At 48.7% G+C, this 17,661-nt stretch overlaps 1 protein-coding gene across 5 annotated transcripts in view; it reads left to right on the top strand.

Moving 5' to 3' along the window:
• Window positions 1-17,661, top strand: part of LOC119969374 (transcriptional repressor CTCF-like) — a 103,159-nt gene that overhangs the window by 10,135 nt on the left and 75,363 nt on the right. For all 5 annotated transcript variants that reach the window (XM_038802934.1, XM_038802935.1, XM_038802936.1 and 2 more), the window contains one exon: window positions 8,285-8,455. In XM_038802934.1, coding sequence (XP_038658862.1) covers window positions 8,285-8,455 — 171 coding nt within the window. The remainder of the gene's footprint in view (window positions 1-8,284; window positions 8,456-17,661) is intronic.

Below are 17,661 nucleotides of genomic sequence, written 5' to 3'. Positions count from 1 at the left end.
TCCCCTTGTCTGCGTGGGTCTCATCCCTACAACCCTAAAAGATATGCAGGGTAGGTGGATTGGCCATACTAAATTGCCCCTTAATTGGAAAAAAAATAATTGGGTACTCTAAATTTGTGTTAACAAAAAAGAAAATTGGAGTTGATTTCATTAGAACAAAGGCGATTCGATCAAGGGTGTTTAAAATTCCGAAGTGATGGGACAGAGTAGATGGGAAGTGACTGATTTAGGGCTTTAGAATAAGAGATCATGAATGTAAGATTACCAAGTGAATGTTGACGATACTTTGTCAGACAGACACCACCTGCACCTTCCCCTCAAAGTCACACACCATCCTAACATGGAACTCTATCACCGTTCCTTGGCTATCGCTGGGTCAAATCCTAGAACTCCCTCACAAACAGCACAGTGGGCGGGAAATTCCGTTCCGCCAGCCCCATTTTCTGGTGCGGTGCGCCTCCGCCGGCCAGGGATTCTCTGTTCCCGCACCCGGCCAAGGGGTTTCCCCACTGTGGGCACCCTAAGGCGCCAGGAAACCTGAGGGCGTGGGTGCACGGCCAGCGAAGAGGAGGATCTGCTGACGGAGAATATCGCAGTGTAGGTGTACCTACGCTAAATGGACTGCAGCAGTTAAAGACAATAGCTCACCACCACTTTCTCAAAGGCAATTAGGGATGGCAATAAAAATGCCAGCCGAGCCAACGGTGTCCACGTCACGTGATGAATTTTTAAAAATTCATATGATTAAATGTAGGAGGGCCAACTCCAACTCAGGCACCAAAAGTATTTCATCCCTGCCTGCTGGAAAGAATGCAACCAGTTTGGCATATCCCTCACATGTTCTCATTCTATCCCCAAATCCAAGTATTCTGGACAGTGATCTGAAAGTATAAAGATCATTAACAGCAATGAGATCCCTTTTGATTTACATTGCTGTCAAATTCATTGTCTTCTAGATTTTTGAGGGGTGTCTGATATGAGTAGATTAGCATGGCTGTCTGTTCATGTAAGAAGATGTGTGAACCTAGGGCAAAGTCCTCCTACCATAAACATGTATATTAAACACCTGTGGGCTGTATATAAGTCACAGTCCTCTGTACTGCCCCTGACTAGTTGGACCATTGTTTCAAACTGTCGACCCACTTTGTGGAAACACATACACAGCACATCCTTACAGAAGGAGTAGCAGGTGGATACAAGTTGAAAGATGAACTACACTACAACTTGTACAGGTACAGCAGGACCAGAAGCCCAGTCCAACCACATTCACAGAATAGGGGGGCCGGAGGCAGAGTGGTATTGTCACTGGACTTAATCCAGAGAGCCAGGGTAATGATCCAGAGACTCAGGTTCAAATTTCACCATATTCCAATAAATTTATCAATAAAAATGAGGAATTAAAAGTCTAGGAAACCATTGTTTATGGTCATTAAAATCCAACCAGATTTGTTAATGTCCTTTAGGGAAGGAAATCTGCTGTCCTTGGTCTGGCCTACATGTCACTCCAGGCCCACAGCAATGTGGTTGATTCTTAAATGTCCTCACTCCATTGTAACAAATTGCCACAAAGTCAATAAAAAGAAATGAAACTAAGAACGACCCTGAAGGACGACAATGGCAAACTCCACCCTGTCAACCCTGTAAAGTTCTCCTCAATAACATCAAGTGTCAAAATTTGGAGAGCTGTCTCACAGACTAGTCAAGACATAGTCAAACTCACAGATAATGTACTTACAGATAATGTCCCAGGCACGATCCTCACCATATCAGAGGTGGCAGCTCAGTGGTATACAGTCTGGAGGGAATTGCCCTCAACATTGACTCTGGACCCCGTGAAGTCTTGTGGCATCAGATAATGAAACCCCCTGCTGATTACCATATACTAGCCCTCCTCCCTCAACTAATGAAATGCTGAACATCATTTGGAGGAAGCAGCGTGGGTGGCATGGGCGGAGAATGTAATCTGGATGAAGGACTTCAATGTCCATCACCCAAGAGTGGCTTGGTAGCAGAACTACTGACTGAACTGGCTGAGTCCTAAAGGACGTAGCTGCTCGACCTGCTATGGCAGATGGTGAGAGATTGCAGAGTTCTGAGGTGCAAAGGAATCTGGGCATCCGAGTGCATGAATCACGAAAAGCTAGTATACAGATGCAGCAAGTAATTAGGAAAGTTCTTAATTTTATTGTTTATTTTGTGGAGAATTGATTATAAATATAGGGAGGTTATGCTTCCGTTGTACAGGGCATTGGTGCTGCGACATCTAGAGTACTGTGTACAGTATTGGTTTCCTTATTTAAGGAAAGATGTAAAAGCATTTGAAACAGTTCAGAGAAGGTTTACTAGACTAATACCGGGAATGGGCGGGTGTTGTCTGAGGAAAGGGTGGAGAGGTTTGATTTGTATCAATTGGAGTTTAGAAGAGTGAGAGGCGAGTTGATCAAACCTTTAAAATCCTGAGGGGTACTGAAGAGTTGATCTGGAGAGGATGTTTCTTGTCAGAGAATCTGGGTATAGAGGTCACTGTTAAAAATAAGGGGTCACTCATTTAAGACAGATGAGAAAAACATTTTTCTCTCAGCTTCGTGAGTGACTGGAACTCTTTCAAAAGGCAGTGGAAGGAGAGTCTTAGAAACTTTTTAAGGCAGAGCTGGATGGATTCTTGATTAACAAGAGGGTGAAAGGTTATCAGGGTCAGCAGGAATGTGGAGTTGAGGTTACAGTCACATCAGCCATGATCTTATTGAATGGCAGAGCAGACTCAAGGGGCTGAGTGGTCCACTCCTGCTCTTAGTTCGTATGTGAGGGAACCAACAAGAGGGAAAAACATTCTTGACCTCACCCTCAGCAACCTGCCTGCTGCAGTATCAGTAAGAGCAACCACTGCACATTCCTTCTGGAGGCAAAGTCCCATCTTCACAGTGAGCATCCCCTCTATTGTGTTGTGTGGCACGACCATTATGCTAAATGAAATAGACTTAGAACAGATCTAGAAACTCAAGATTGAGCATCCATGAGACCCTGTGAGTCATCAGCAGCGGCAGAATTGTACGCAACCACAATCTGTAACCTCATGGTCTGGCATATTTCCCACGAATATTGCCACCAGTCAGGGCATCAAATCTAGCTCAAGAAGCGACCAGGAAGGCATGCCAGGAGACGCAGCAGGCATTCCTAAAAATGAGATGCAACCTGGTGAAGTTACAACTCAGGACTACTTCAATGCCAAACAGTGTAAAAGGCATGCACCACAGACAGAGCTAAATACTCCTAAGACCAATAGATCAGATCTAAGCCCTGCAGTCCTGCCACATCCAGTTGTGAATGGAAATATCCCCAACGCATCAATGATTGGGGAGCACAGCACATTACTGCAAAAGATAAGAGGCTGAATTCTCTGCTATCGACGGCAGCAGCTAGAATTACGATCGGGCAGAGAATAGCGAGTAATTCAAAAATTGCAATTTGTGCCTGGCACCGATTCTGTTGGGTGACTGCAGTTTGCATGTTCTCTCCATATCTGCCTGGGTTTCCTCCGGGTGCTCCGGGTTCTCCCCATAGTCCAAAGATATGCGGGTTAGGTGAATTGGCCATACTAGAATTTCCCCTTAGTTCCAAAGATAGTAAGGAGTTACAGGGATAGGATGAGGGCGTAGACCTAGCTGGGGGGCTCTTTCGAGTGTCGGTGAAACTTGCTAGACCGAATAGCCTCCTTCTGCACTGTTGGGATTCTATGGGATCCACAAACGTCCACACCTTCCACTACCAACAGACAGTGTTAGCCGTGTGCACCATCTACAAGATGCACTACAGGAACTCACCAAGTTCCTTTGACAGCACTGTAGTAATCCACGGGAGGCAGGAGTTCCGTCACTACACCAATATTTATTTACAATAACGATATTACAGGAGCAGCTACAAACAGTGCTGCTAGCAGTCCAGTCAACTTAAGACTGGCTCACAAAGCCTACACAGGTGCTTATATGGGCCCCCTCAGTGAGCTATCATTGAGGGAGCTCATACTCCAATTGGCCAACCAATAAAGCCAATTGGAGTTCATTACACCCCTCCCCCACAAGGCCCGAGGAATTCCTGCCAGCTGGCATTCCTCTGAGCTTCTTCCTGCTCCTCATATCTGGGTCTGTCACCTCTGTCGTCCGCCGGGTCGTTCTCCGAAGTGGGCGGGGTGTACCTTATAGGTGCCCATCTTTTCCTTGACGACCTCCTTGGAAGTTGTTCTTCCTCCTCCTTGCGGAGAGGTGTCGCGGCGGCCTCGTCGAAAGTGTCCATCTCCGACTCTGACGACTGGATGACGGGGTCTGGAGAAATTGCTCGGGGCTGGGGTGTGGGTATCATTTCCGTCTGGGCTATCCCAGTTTGAGGCGGTCCTGCTTCGCCTGCCTCCAGGTGTGGTTCCGCTGCCCTTATTTGGTCTAGGTGTTTCTTCAGCACCTTACCTTCTATCAAAACCTCATAGGATATGGGCCCTGTTTGGGACTCTACCGTGCCTTTGACCCTCGTTGGTCCATTCCCGTAATTCTTGACCCAAACCGGTGCCCCCACCTGGAAATATCTATGCTGCCGACTATTATCATGCCCCCTGCGTTGGGCCTCCTGTTGTTTCTCCACTTTCTCTGTTAAATTGCTCGGGGCTGGGGTGTGGGTATCCTTTCTGTCTGGGCTATCCCATCCTCGTCGCCACTGTAGTAATCCACGGGAGGCAGGAGTTCCGTCACCACACCAATATTTATTTACAATAACGATATTACAGGAGCAGCTACAAACAGTGCTGCTAGCAGTCCAGCCAACTTAAGACTGGCTCACAAAGCCTACACAGGTGCTTATATGGGCCCCCTCAATGAGCTATCATTGAGGGAGCTCATACTCCAATTGGCCAACCAATAAAGCCAATTGGAGTTCATTACAAGCACCTTCCAAACCCACGACCACTGCCACCTAGAAGGACACGGGCAGCAAATCGAAGGGAGCACCACCAGCTGGAGGTTTCCCTTCCAAGGCAAACACTATCCTAACTTGGAAATGTATCGCCGTTCCTTCATGGTCACTGGGTCAGATTCCTGGAACTCGCTCCTTAACAACACTGGGTCTACCTACACCTCGTAGGTTGCATGATCCAAAAAGGCAGCTCACAACTATCTTCTCAAAGGCAATTAGGGGATGGATAATGTTGGCTGAGCCAGCAACTCCTACATCACATGAATGAATTTTAAAAAAGGAAGCTAAATACCCAACCCGATTAATATTATGACCACAGCAGATGTTAATTGCTGAGCAAACCAAAGTCCAGAGGCAAACTTGGCTTCCGGGCCATACCCGTTTTTAATATCCTGAAAACAAGATAACAATGTACTAATCTCAGGGGTAGAAGTCCAGTAATTAAAAAAATTAAAAGATTTATTAACACAAGAAAATAAATCTTTTTTTTTTAATAAACAATTTTATTGAGGTAGTTTTTGGCTTTATAAACAGTTACAGACATCATCAGAAAGGAAGCAAAAAAGGCAAAAATATGCAAACATCCACGTACTTTCAATACTTCCATCGTACCGTATTGCACAAGCCCGCTCCCCTCCCACCCGTACTACCCGCCATATTTTCCCTCCTACTCTACTCTACCCCCCCCCCCCCCCCCCCCCCACCCCCCTGCTGACGCTCACTCTCCCGCAAAGAAGTCAATAAATGGTTGCCACCTTCGGGTGAACCCCTGCACAGATCCCCTCAAGGCGAACTTAATTTTTTCCATCCCCAGGAAACTTGACATGTCCGCAAGCCACCACTCAATCTTCGGGGGCTTTGAGTCCCTCCACGCCAATAATATTCGTCGCCGGGCTATCAGGGAAGCAAAGGCCAGCACATCGGCCGCTTTCTCCCCCTGGACGCCCGGGTCTTCCGAAACCCCAAAAATTGCCACCCCTGGACTCATCACCACCCTTGTTTTTAGCACCTGGGACATGACCCCCGCAAATCCCTCCCAGTACCCCCTCAGCTCAGGGCATGCCCAAAACATGTGCACATGGTTCGCTGGTCCTCCCGCGCACCTAGCGCATTTGTCCTCTATCCCGAAAAATTTGCTCATCCGAGCCACCGTCATATGGGCCCGGTGAACGACCTTAAATTGGATCAGCCCGAGCCTAGCACATGTCGCGGTCGAGTTTACCCTACTCAGGGCCTCTGCCCACAGCCCATCCTCCATTTCCCCGCCTAGCTCCTCCTCCCATTTAAGTTTCAGTAGAAAATAAATCTTAAGCACACAAATTACAGTTACACAGTTAAAAATAATGTGACCAAACATTTCCCTTAAAAAACTCTACTCAAATCCACAAGTAAAAACCTTTCAGAAACACTCCCCTGTTAATCTTTAACTGTAAACAAATCCAAGGTAAAAATGCAGTCACTTTAATAAATATATACAACACACGCTCTCAAGCTCGCTTCCACTCTGCTGTGGAAATCCAAGAAACCTTCAGAAGCAATACTACTCTTTTCAGCCCAAGACTTTTCTGGCTTGACCAGATGTCTGATTCAAAATAAACATCTTCTCTGAGCACAAAACTTTCCAGGAGATCGTCCCCAGACAGCCAACACCAAATCAACTCAACATCTCTTACGTATCATTTTTCACTTTCATCGTCGGTTCCATTGTTCTCAGCACTTCTTTGAACATAACCTTTCCATAATCTTTCATGTCTTTCCTTTTTCTATTCTTTTATAAATTTAGAGCACCCAACTTTTTTTCCCAATTAAGGGGCCATTTATTGTGGCCAATCCACCTGTCCTGCGCAAACATGGGGAGAATGTGCGAACTCCACATGGACAGTGACCTGGGGCAGGGATCGAACTCGGGGCCGTGAGACTTTCCTTTTTCCCCCACTTTTGGGATCAAATAATATTTAAAAACCTGTTTATTTATGAAACAATTGGAAGTTTATAAAAGCCTTTTTCTCCTCTTTGACAGCTGAATTGACAGCTGAAAAAGATAAAGCCCTTCCTAATGTAAATTTCTAATATAAAACCATTTGCCTCCAGCTTGATTACAAATGAATGCATTTAGCGTCTTCACTCCTTTTACCCCTCAACTCTTCCAGACAAAAGGTTCCCATTAACCATTCCCCAGGTTAAATAAATCATTTATACAGATGCACACCCTTTTTTGCAAACTAACACAATAGGCGGGATTCTCTGATCCTGAGGCTAAGTGTTGACGCCGTCATAAAGGCTGTCGCGTTTCACGACGGCGTCAACAGGCCCCTAGGAGCAGAGATCCTGCGCTGCAGAGGGGGCCAGCGTGGCACTGGAGCAACTCACGCAGCTCCAGCTGCCAATACCGGCGTCAGAACGGGTGCTGTGTCTGCGCATGCGCACTACTGCCGGTGCGAATTCTCGCATGCGCATGGCCGTGATGCAACATGGCGAAGAGCTACAGGGGCACAGCGCGGAGGAACATAGGCCCCCAGCAGGATAAGCCCGTCCGGCCATCGGTAGGCCCGGGGGGTCGGATCCCCCCCCCCAAACCAGGCCCCCTCCCCCGCAGGATGAATGCCAAGATTCCGCCGGATAGGACCACAAGTGAGAGGCGCCGGCGGGACTCGGTCTATCTGGGCGGCCACTTGGCCCATCGCATGTGGAGAATCGCCGGGGTCCCCAACCGGCGCCGCGGCCTCCGACCGGCACCGCGCCAATTCTCCGGTCACTGGGCTGGCGACGGAGCGGCTTCGTGTGAACCCCCCTCCCCCACCGATTCTCCGACCTGGCCTGGGGTCGGAGAATCCCGCCCAGGATTCTCCAAATATAGTGTTAAAAGCACCATTCATTCTCACACTAACCCTACCCATTCTTGTGGCCATTCTAATTCTACATTGTTTAAAGCCATCACCGATGGGTGCAATTCTCCATTGGGCTCATTTCAATGAATCCCTGAGAATTAGGCAGGTTGCCCCGTGAATATGCAACCTCCCTTTGGACAGCCGTTGATAATTCTCCATCCAAGCTTCACTTTATGTCCAAGCATTAAAAAATCTGTCGCTGAGTGTTTGGAGTAAAATGAAATAATTATTCTGTATAACTTCATATTAGATAATTAAGGAACCATTTTTGTGCAGCTCCGATTCCTCACTGAGAATTAATCCTCTTCAGCTCAATGTTTACCCATGAATAATGGTAAAATAGTGAAAAACCCATAGGAGATAAAAACGCCGCGTTTTGATGTTGTTTTGGAAGGCATGATATAAATACAAGTTATTTTATTCTTTGTAATGCTTTACAGACATAAGGAATATGTTTCAGTGCAAACTGTGTTCGTACACCTTTCCACAACGGTCTAACCTAGACCGCCACATTAGAAGCCATACAGATGAGCGTCCACACAAATGCCATCTTTGTGAAAAGGCTTTCCGAACCGTCACCCTCCTACAAAACCACATCAACACTCATACAGGTAAATGTGCCCGTTACCTTCTGTGCCGACTTGTGTTACAGCTGTACTTTATTGACTGATTCATAAACTAGTTGTGGTAATGCCGCCTCTGTTTATGGCAAAAAGTTATTTTTATCAAAGGGTATCTGAGCTAATGAATTAATGCTGCAACCTTATCTCTACCCTTTGGTTCCTGTGAGTTGGGCTTTCGCTGCAAATGTGGGAACATAGAATTTGGACTGTTCCACACAAGTTATTGTAATTCAGTAGGTTGCACTTTCTGCTTCTGAGCTTCTGAGTGAAAAGATTCTGTGTGCGATTTAACAGAAAAGTTTCTAAGTGTGATAGCGAGCGGAAACTGCCGCGAGCTTCCCGATGGTTGACCCAGCGAGGCCCTCACTGGTATCAAACGTTAATTGGGCCACTTAACGAGGCCCACGGGCTTCACGCCGCCAATGATTGTCCTGGCAGCTCATTCGCCGGGACCGCGCCCACCAGCATCCCCTCTAACAAGGGAGAGCAGGACTTAAACCAATCCCTCAGATCAAAACCCACACAGCCCCTGGAAACCGGACCCCAGACTTTGTACCCCAGACACCCACTCATGTGGGCTATCTGGACCAGAGGCTGGTTCCCTCACCGGTTCACACAACCAGTCTCTGGTCGTGGGAATGTTCCCAGTGCTGAGGCCGAGTCCCTGGGTGTTTGGATGTTGGCTGCTGGGACTGTGGTGCTGTGGCCTCCAGTGTTCAGGAAAAGTGTCCAGGCCTCACGCTCTAATTATGATGCTAGGCAATACCTCTCGCCTGCGATATGGCACGTCTACCCACGAGAATCCACTTGGAAGCTGTGAAATGCTCACAATTCTACAATTGCCAATTCCCAATAAGCAATAGCCTTCAGCTGTGCAATCAGAGGCCGCCCCTGTCAGTGGGAGATAAGGCTGGTCGGTGGGACAGACAGGTAGACGCTCTAGATTCCTCCGTTATGGGTACACACCATCCGGGGGCGGCATGGAGGAACCGTGGGTGCTGAGACACCCCCCAGCCCAGAGCCCCGCCTCTGATGGCAGACCCCAGCTCACCTCAGGGGCTCCCCCACCCCAGAGCACTGGGGCAGCAACCACAGTGCTCCGGGTTCACTGTCCAGTATCGAACATGGCTACTCACCTCCTCGGACCTCCATTCCGCCAGCTTCACGGTTTTAAAAATGTGTGCTAATTGGTACCCGTGTGTCCACTTGCTGGTGAGGCGATTAGATCACTGGAGACTGTTAGATAGGGGGTCATTCCTGTTAATTATATGGATATTGGCTTGAATTGGTGATTATTCGTTTCTCGCCATGCTGCGGCGGGATTTGGTTACGGGCCAGTTAGATCACAAACTGATTGGCGCCTGGCATGGTTCCCGATTTTGGCCTCTCCCGTGGATCTAACAGCCACATTGTGCTGTTGCTCTCGCTCAAGTGCATCGTGGCTGTTAAATCGCGTCCTCTCTGTTTCGTGTCCAGTTTAACCTCTTCCCCCCTCATTTACCCCTAATCATCTCAGTCCCGGGAGATCGCTACAGGAATCCCTCAGGGTAGTTTCCGAGTCCCAACCATATTCAGCTCCTTCACCAATAGCCTTCCCTCCAACATACAGTCAGAAGTGGGGATGTTTGCTAATGTTTGCCCCATGTTCAGCACCATTTGTGATTTCTCAGATACTGAAGCAGTTCATACCCCAATGAAGCAACACCTGGACAACATTATGGTGTAGGCAGCTATGTTTTCTTTCATTCATTTGGGTGTCGCTGGTTAATCCAGCATTTATTGCCCATCTCTAGTTGCCCTTCAGAAGGTGGTGGTGAGTTGCCTTCTTGAACCGCTGCAGTCCTTGAGGTGCAGGTACACCCATAATGCTGTTCGGGAGAGAGTTCCAGGATGTTGCCCAAGCGACAATGAAGGAACGGCAATATATTTCCAAATCGGTGGTGAGTGACTTAGAGAGGAACCTCCAGGTAGTGGGGTTCCCAGGCAAGTAACATTCAGTCCAGACAATCGCCATCTCCAAGAAGAGAATAGAACCATCTTCACTGAACATTCAATGTCATTACCATCACTGAATCTCCCACTATTAAGATATTAGGGATTACCGTTGACCAGAAACTGAACTGGACTAGCCATATAAGTACTGTGGCTACATTAGCAGGTCACAGATTGAAATTCTGTGGTGAGTAATTCACCTCCTCACTCCCAAAGCCTGCCCACAAGTCGGGAGTGTAATGGAATACTCTCTACTCTTTAGCGGCGGCATAGTAGCACAGTGGTTAGCATTGTTGCTTCACAGCGCCAGAGTCCCAGGTTCAATTCCCGGCTTGGGTCACTGTCTGTGCAGAGTCTGCACGTTATCCCCGTGTCTGCGTGGGTTTCCTCCGGGAAATGTTGATGTATGAAGGGACCTGGGTGTTTTTGTTCCTGCGGGTGCAGCAAACAGTCAGGAAAGAAAATAGCCTTCATTGCAAGACGACTTGCGTGCATGAATCTAATTGAAATGTATAAAATTCTGACAGGCTGGACAGATTGGATGCAGGGATGTTGTTTCCTCTCGCTGGGCATCTAGAACAAGGGGTCACAGTCTCAGCATCCAGGGTAGGCCATTTAGGACTGAGATGAGGAGAAACCTTCACTCAGAGGGTGGTGAACCTGTGGTGGTCTTTACCATTGAAGGCTGTGGAGGCAAAGTCACTGAATATAGTTAATAAGAAAACAGATAGATTTCTAATCTCTAAGGCGTCAAGGGATCTGGGGAGTGTACGAGAGTATGGTTTTGAGATAGAGTGTCAGCCATGGTCATATTGATTGGTGGAGCAGGTTCGAAAGCCCGAATGGTCCACTCCTGCTCCTATTTTCTATGTTTCTATGACAGCAGACAAGTAATTGTCTCTGAAGCATGTGGTAAACCACTGTTGCACCTATATTAGGTGATGTATGATAGGACCTATACTACAGGTACAACGGTAGTCCCTGCCTGCTGGCTCCGCCTAGTAGGCGGAGTATAAATATGTGTGCCGTCCGTGCATCAGCCATTTTGCCAGCTGCTGTGGGAGGCCACACATCTCAGAGCAATAAAGCCTCAGTTGTATTCAACTCTCGTCTTTGTGCAATTGATCGTGCATCAAAGCATACATGACATCTTGACCTATACCTAGTCCGATGAATAATTCTCACATGCGGATGACTACCTGACACCCACACTCATGTTTGCTTTGCAACTTCTGACCTTAATCTGTTGTAGTCTGATCATTGGGCCTCCTTTCAAGTTGAGCATGGATGGACAATGATTGATGCAAGGAGCCTCTCAGTCCTTCACTCTTTGGTCACTGCAGCCTTATATGATAAACCAGAGAAGGAAGATCTTTCCACTGCCTCTCAAAGCTGAAAAACCCTTACTCCTGGTAGCAGCTGGGCCCACTCCTTCCCCAGTGCCTTCTCTCTATGAAATTCTATCAATACAAATGTAAACTGAAAAGTGTTGTGGACCATGCATCTTACAATGCTCTCATTCACATTTGACTGCGGGCACGCATTAACAATTTTCACCATTTCATCAATGAGGTCTGTTGAGGTGTGGTGGAGAAAATGGTGCCTGGGACATTGTGGCTATCACTCCCATATAGCATGCAGTGCTCCGGACCACTAACAGCCCGACTGGCTTACTCCTTCTTAGTTGCACTGTTATGACATGACAATGCAGATGTAAGGGGCCTGGTCACGGGTCAACTGTGTGGGGCACTCCTGATGGATGAGTGGCAAGAGAGGAAGTGGATAGGCTAAGGACCGTGGTACTATTCATCATACATTCACTGTTACATAGCAACTAACTGCGTTACTGCAGAATATTATTACCAGGCAATGGTGCCAAGATGATGATGTCTCCTCTGAAGCGCGCGGACTGTAAATTGACTTCCTACTCCACAAATGAGTCTTTTTGGGAGGCACCTTCCTGGCACTTTTTACCAAAGGTGTGGGTATGGGTACCCACATGGGTCCCAGTTTTGCCTGTCTCTTCATGGGGTATGTGGAACATTCCTTGTTCCACACCTACTCCGGCACCATCCCAGAACTAATTCTATTATCGGTATCATGTTCCCGTCATGACCCGGAAAATGTTATTAATTTTGCTTCCAATTTTCACCCCTCTATCGCCTTCACATGGTCCATCTCCGCCACTTCCCTTCCCTTCCTTGATCTTTATAGTTCAATTGCTGGGGATAGACTATGCACTAATATCCATTACAAACCCACTGATTACCATAACTACCTCAATTACAGCTCTTCACACCCCACATCCTGTAATGACTCCATCCCATTCCCCCAGTTCCTTCGCCTTCGTCGCATCTATTCTGATGATGCCACTTTACAAAACTGTGCTGCTGATGTGTCTTCATTCTTCCTTAAACGTGGCTTCCCACCCATTGTTGCCGACAGAGCTCTCAACTGTGTCTGACCCATCTCCCACACCTCTGACCCCACCCCCTTTCCTCCCGCCCAGAACCAGGATAGAGTCCCCCTTGTCCTCACTTTTCACCCCACCAGCCTCCATATTAAAATAATCATATTCCGCCAGTTCCACCAACTCCAACATGATGCCACCACCAAACACATCTTCACCTCGCTCCCCCTGTCAGCATTTTGCTGGACCGTTCCCTCCGGGATACCCTGGTCCACTCCTGCCATCACCCCCAACACCTCACCCCATTCCCACGCCACCATCCCACGCAATCTCAGAAGGTGTAACACTAGCCCCTTTACCTCCTGCTCACCATCTCAGGCCCTAAACACTAATTTCAGGGGAGGCAGCGCTTCATGGGCACCTCCTTCAATCTGGTCTATTGCATTTGCTGCACCTAATGTGGTCTACTCTACATTGGAGAGACTAAACGCAGACTGGATGACTGCCTTGCAGAACACATTTGGTCCATCCATAAGCAGGACAAAGACCTTCCTCTCGCTTGCCATTTCAACTCCCTGTCCTGCTCTCACGTCCACATGTCCGTCCTAGACCTGGTGCAATGTTCCAGTGAAACCCAGTGCGCACTAGAGGAACAACACCTCATCTTCCGATTAGGCATGTTACAGCCTTCCGGACTTGAACATTGAGTTCAACAACTTCAGACTGTGAACTCTCTCCACCACCTTTACCCCATTTTTAATTGTGTCATTTTATTTTTATTTTCATTTCTTCCATTGATCTGTTCCCTGCCACTCCACTTGGGCCAAATGTTCGTAGTCACCCTTTGTTATGCCATTCACACATTTTAATCTCTTTATGTGCCACTATCAGCACCCTTCTTAGCTTTAGGGTGGGACAGTAGCACAGTGATTAGCACTGTTGCTTCACAGCGCCAGGGAACCTAGTTTGATTCCCGGCTTGGTCACTATTGGCAGAGTCTGCATATTCTCCCTGTGTCTGCGTGGGTTTCCTCCAGGTGCTCCAGTTTCCTCCCACAAGTCCCGAAAGACGTGCTGTTAGGTAATTTGGACATTCTGAATTCTCCCTCCGTGTACCCGAACCGGTTGTGGCGACTATTTTTGCAATAACTTCATTGCCGTGGTAATGTAAGCCTACTTGTGACACTAATAAAGATAATTATGATTATTATTGATCACCCCAAATACATTCCTTTTATCTTCTGTCCTCGCCATCTTTGTCTATCTCCACTTATTGCTGGCCCCCCGCACTACAGTATAAATCTGACCTCATTTCCAGTTTTCTCTAGCTTTGACAAAGAGTCATCCAGACTCGAAACGTTAGCTCCCTTCTCTCTCCACAGTTGCTCAAATCTGCTAAGATTGTCCAGCATTTTCTGTTTTTGTTTCCGATTCCAGCATCCTTTGTAATTTACTTTTAGATTTATTTTAGTCTTTCTAAATGGCCACTTTTTATATCCACACGAGTTGACGAACCCATGCAGGGCTGCCTCTGATCCCACACAACTCCCTGGGTCACCCACCCAAGGCTCCTATTGTAGCCCCTCACCAGAAATGCTGGGCCACTTTTACGGATATTGGGTGCGCAGAGCCAGGAATTAACCCAACTCTGTGTTCAATGTTAGAGTGAAAATTCAGATCTGTAAGCCTATCAAATGTCAGCGCTGCTTCTCTGGTCATTGTTTACCAGAGTGATGAATATCTTGCACCTTCTTCCCACTAAAAGAACCTGGGCTTCCCTTTAACCTTTTTTTAAAAAATAATTTTTATTGAAAATTTTTTACAAAATATATAACAAACAGTAACAAACCACAATAAAACAACATAATAAGCATAACACCCCCAAGACCGTAACAACGCATATATCGAGCCCCCCCAAACCCGGTAAACAACAGGAGAACTTGAAAATAAATTAAATAAACATAGTCAACACCCCCCCCCCCCCCCCCCCCCCCCCCCCCCCCCTTTCCCCCCCGGGTTGCTGCTGCTGCTGACCTAGTTCTCTATCGTTGAGCCAGAAAATCGAGGAAAGGCTGCCACCGCCTAAAGAACCCTTGTACCGATCCTCTCAGGGAGAATTTGACCTTCTCCAGCTTAATAAAACCCGCCATGTCATTGATCCAGGTCTCCACGCTTGGGGGTCTCGCATCCTTCCACTGTAGCAAGATCCTCCGCCGGGCTACTAGGGACGCAAAGGCCAAAGCACCGGCCTCTCTCACCTCCTGCACTCCCGGCTCCACCGCAACCCCAAAAATCGCGAGTCCTCAGCCTGGTTTGATCCTGGTTCCTACCACCCTCGACACCGTCCTCGCCACCCCCTTTCAGAATTCCTCCAGTGCCGGGCATGCCCAGAACATATGGGCATGGTTCGCTGGACTCCCCGACCACCTGACACACCTGTCTTTGCCCCCAAAGAACCTACTCATCCTAGTCCCGGACATATGGGCCCGGTGCAGCACCTTGAATTGGATGAGGCTAAGCCGCACACATGAGGAGGAAGAGTTAACCCTCTCCAGGGCATCCGCCCATGTCCCATTCTTGATCTGCTCCCCCAGCTCCCCCTCCCACTTAGCCTTTAGCTCCTCTACTGACGCCTCCTCCACCTCCTGCATTACCTTGTAGATAGCAGATACCTTCCCATCCCCGACCCAGACCCCCGAAAGCACCCTGTCCCTCGCGGGCAGCAAAGGGAATCCCTCCACCTGCCGCCTAGCAAATGCCTTTACCTGCAGATACCTGAACATGTTCCCCGAGGGCAGCTCAAATTTCTCCTCCAACTCTCCCAGGCTCGCAAACCTCCCGTCAATGAACAGGTCCCTCAGCTTTCTGATGCCCGCTCTGTGCCACCCCAGGAACCCCCCCATCAATGTTCCCCGGGATGAACCGATGGTTCCCCCTTAGTGGCGCCTCCATCGAGCCCCCCACTTCCCGCCTATGTCGCCTCCACTACCCCCAAATCTTGAGGGTAGCCGCCACCACCGGACACGTGGTATACCTCGTAGGAGGGAGCGGCAACGGCGCCGTTCCAGGGACCCCAGGCTTGTGCCTCCACAGGATGCCATCTCCAACCTTTTCCATGCTGCCCCCTCCCCCTCCATCACCCACTTGCGCACCATCGACACATTGGCCGCCCAATAATACCCCGAGAGGTTAGGTAACGCCAGCCCCCCACCATCTCTGCCCCGCTCCAAGAAGACCCTCTTCACCCTCGGGGTCCCATGTGCCCAAACAAAGCTCATGATGCTGCTAGTCACCCTCCTAAAAAATGAAATTAAAAATGAAAATCGCTTATTGTCACGAGTAGGCTTCAAATGAAGTTACTGTGAAAAGCCCCTAGTCGGCACATTCCGGCGCCTGTCCGGGGAGGCTGGTACGGGAATCGAACCGTGCTGCTGGCCTGCTTGGTCTGCTTTAAAAGCCAGCGATTTAGCTGAGTGAGCTAAACCAGCCCCTGGTTTACCCTCAAAAGGCCCTAGGGATAAGGATGGGCAGGCACTGAAACAGGAACAAGAACCTCGGGAGCACCGTCATTTTGACGGACTGCACTCTACCCGCCAGCGATAGCGGCACCATGTCCCACCTTTTAAATTCCTCCTCCATCTGCTCCACAAGCCTGGTAAAATTAAGCTTGTGGAGAGTCCCCCAACTCCTGGCCACCTGCACCCCCAGGTACCTAAAACTCTTCACTGCCCTCTTAAACGGTAGCCTACCAATTCCCTCCTGATCACCCGGGTGCACTACAAACACCTCGCTCTTACCCAGATTCAATTTAGGAAGTCCAGGATGCTGCAGCGCGGCTGGGGACATAGGCGCGGGCGTTTAAATCGGCGACCTCCAGGGAGGTGGAGAGAGTCCATGCCTCAGTTAGGCTGAGGTCGTCTTTCTCCAGCATCCGCTGGCGGATAGCGGCAGACTGCATCCCAGCCACGTAAGCATCTCTAATCAGAAGTACCATGTGCTCCGTGGCTGAAACTTGGAGGCAGGAGCAATTCCTCCCCAGGACAGCGAGGGCATTGTAAAATTGGTCTAATGACTCACCGGGGAGCTGTTGTCTGGTAGCCAGCAGATGTCGGGCGAATACTCTGTTTACTGGTTTAAGAAACTGTCCATTCAGTTTAAGCATGGCCACATCGTAATCTTTTTCCTCCGCAATCATCGCGTAGGCCGCCGTGCCCACGCTGGAGTGGAGGATGTGAAGCTTCTGTGCCATGGTGGGGGGGCTGTTTGCGGACGCCAGGTATCCCTCGAGACATGCCAGCCAATGTTGAACGGTTTCGGAGGCGTTCTGAGTTTGCGGGCTGATGCGGAGGCATTCGGGCTTGATCCGGAGCTTCATCTTCAAAATTCTAGCTTATTAAATTGATGAACCATCAATCGAACGCGAGACGAGTTGCTTTACAAAAGTTAGGCTTTAATAAGCTAGAAGTTAGCCCTGCGGTCGACGACAGTAAATGGACGACCGCTGGGCGTTCTGGGTATTTATACCTCGCTCTGGAGGCGGGGTTAACTCAGCTCTCGACCAATCGGAGAGTCGTCACATTACTGGTCTCAACCAATCGGTCGAGAGGCACATGACCGACCAGGGCCAATGGTAAGCCAGTGTTCTGCACCAATGGCAGACAGCTATGCAAATCATACCACCACAATAGCCACGTCCGCCTTCAGCCCCTTCAAATGAGAAAATACCCTAGCCCGCTTAACCGGCCCATTCAGCCCCCTCACGTTCCAGGTGATCAGCTGGATCAGAGGGCACC

Source organism: Scyliorhinus canicula, chromosome 7, assembly GCF_902713615.1.
Source record: "Scyliorhinus canicula chromosome 7, sScyCan1.1, whole genome shotgun sequence".
Taxonomy (NCBI): domain Eukaryota; kingdom Metazoa; phylum Chordata; class Chondrichthyes; order Carcharhiniformes; family Scyliorhinidae; genus Scyliorhinus; species Scyliorhinus canicula.
Note: the sequence above shows the minus strand (reverse complement) of the source record. Positions and strands in the feature narration are given on the sequence as shown.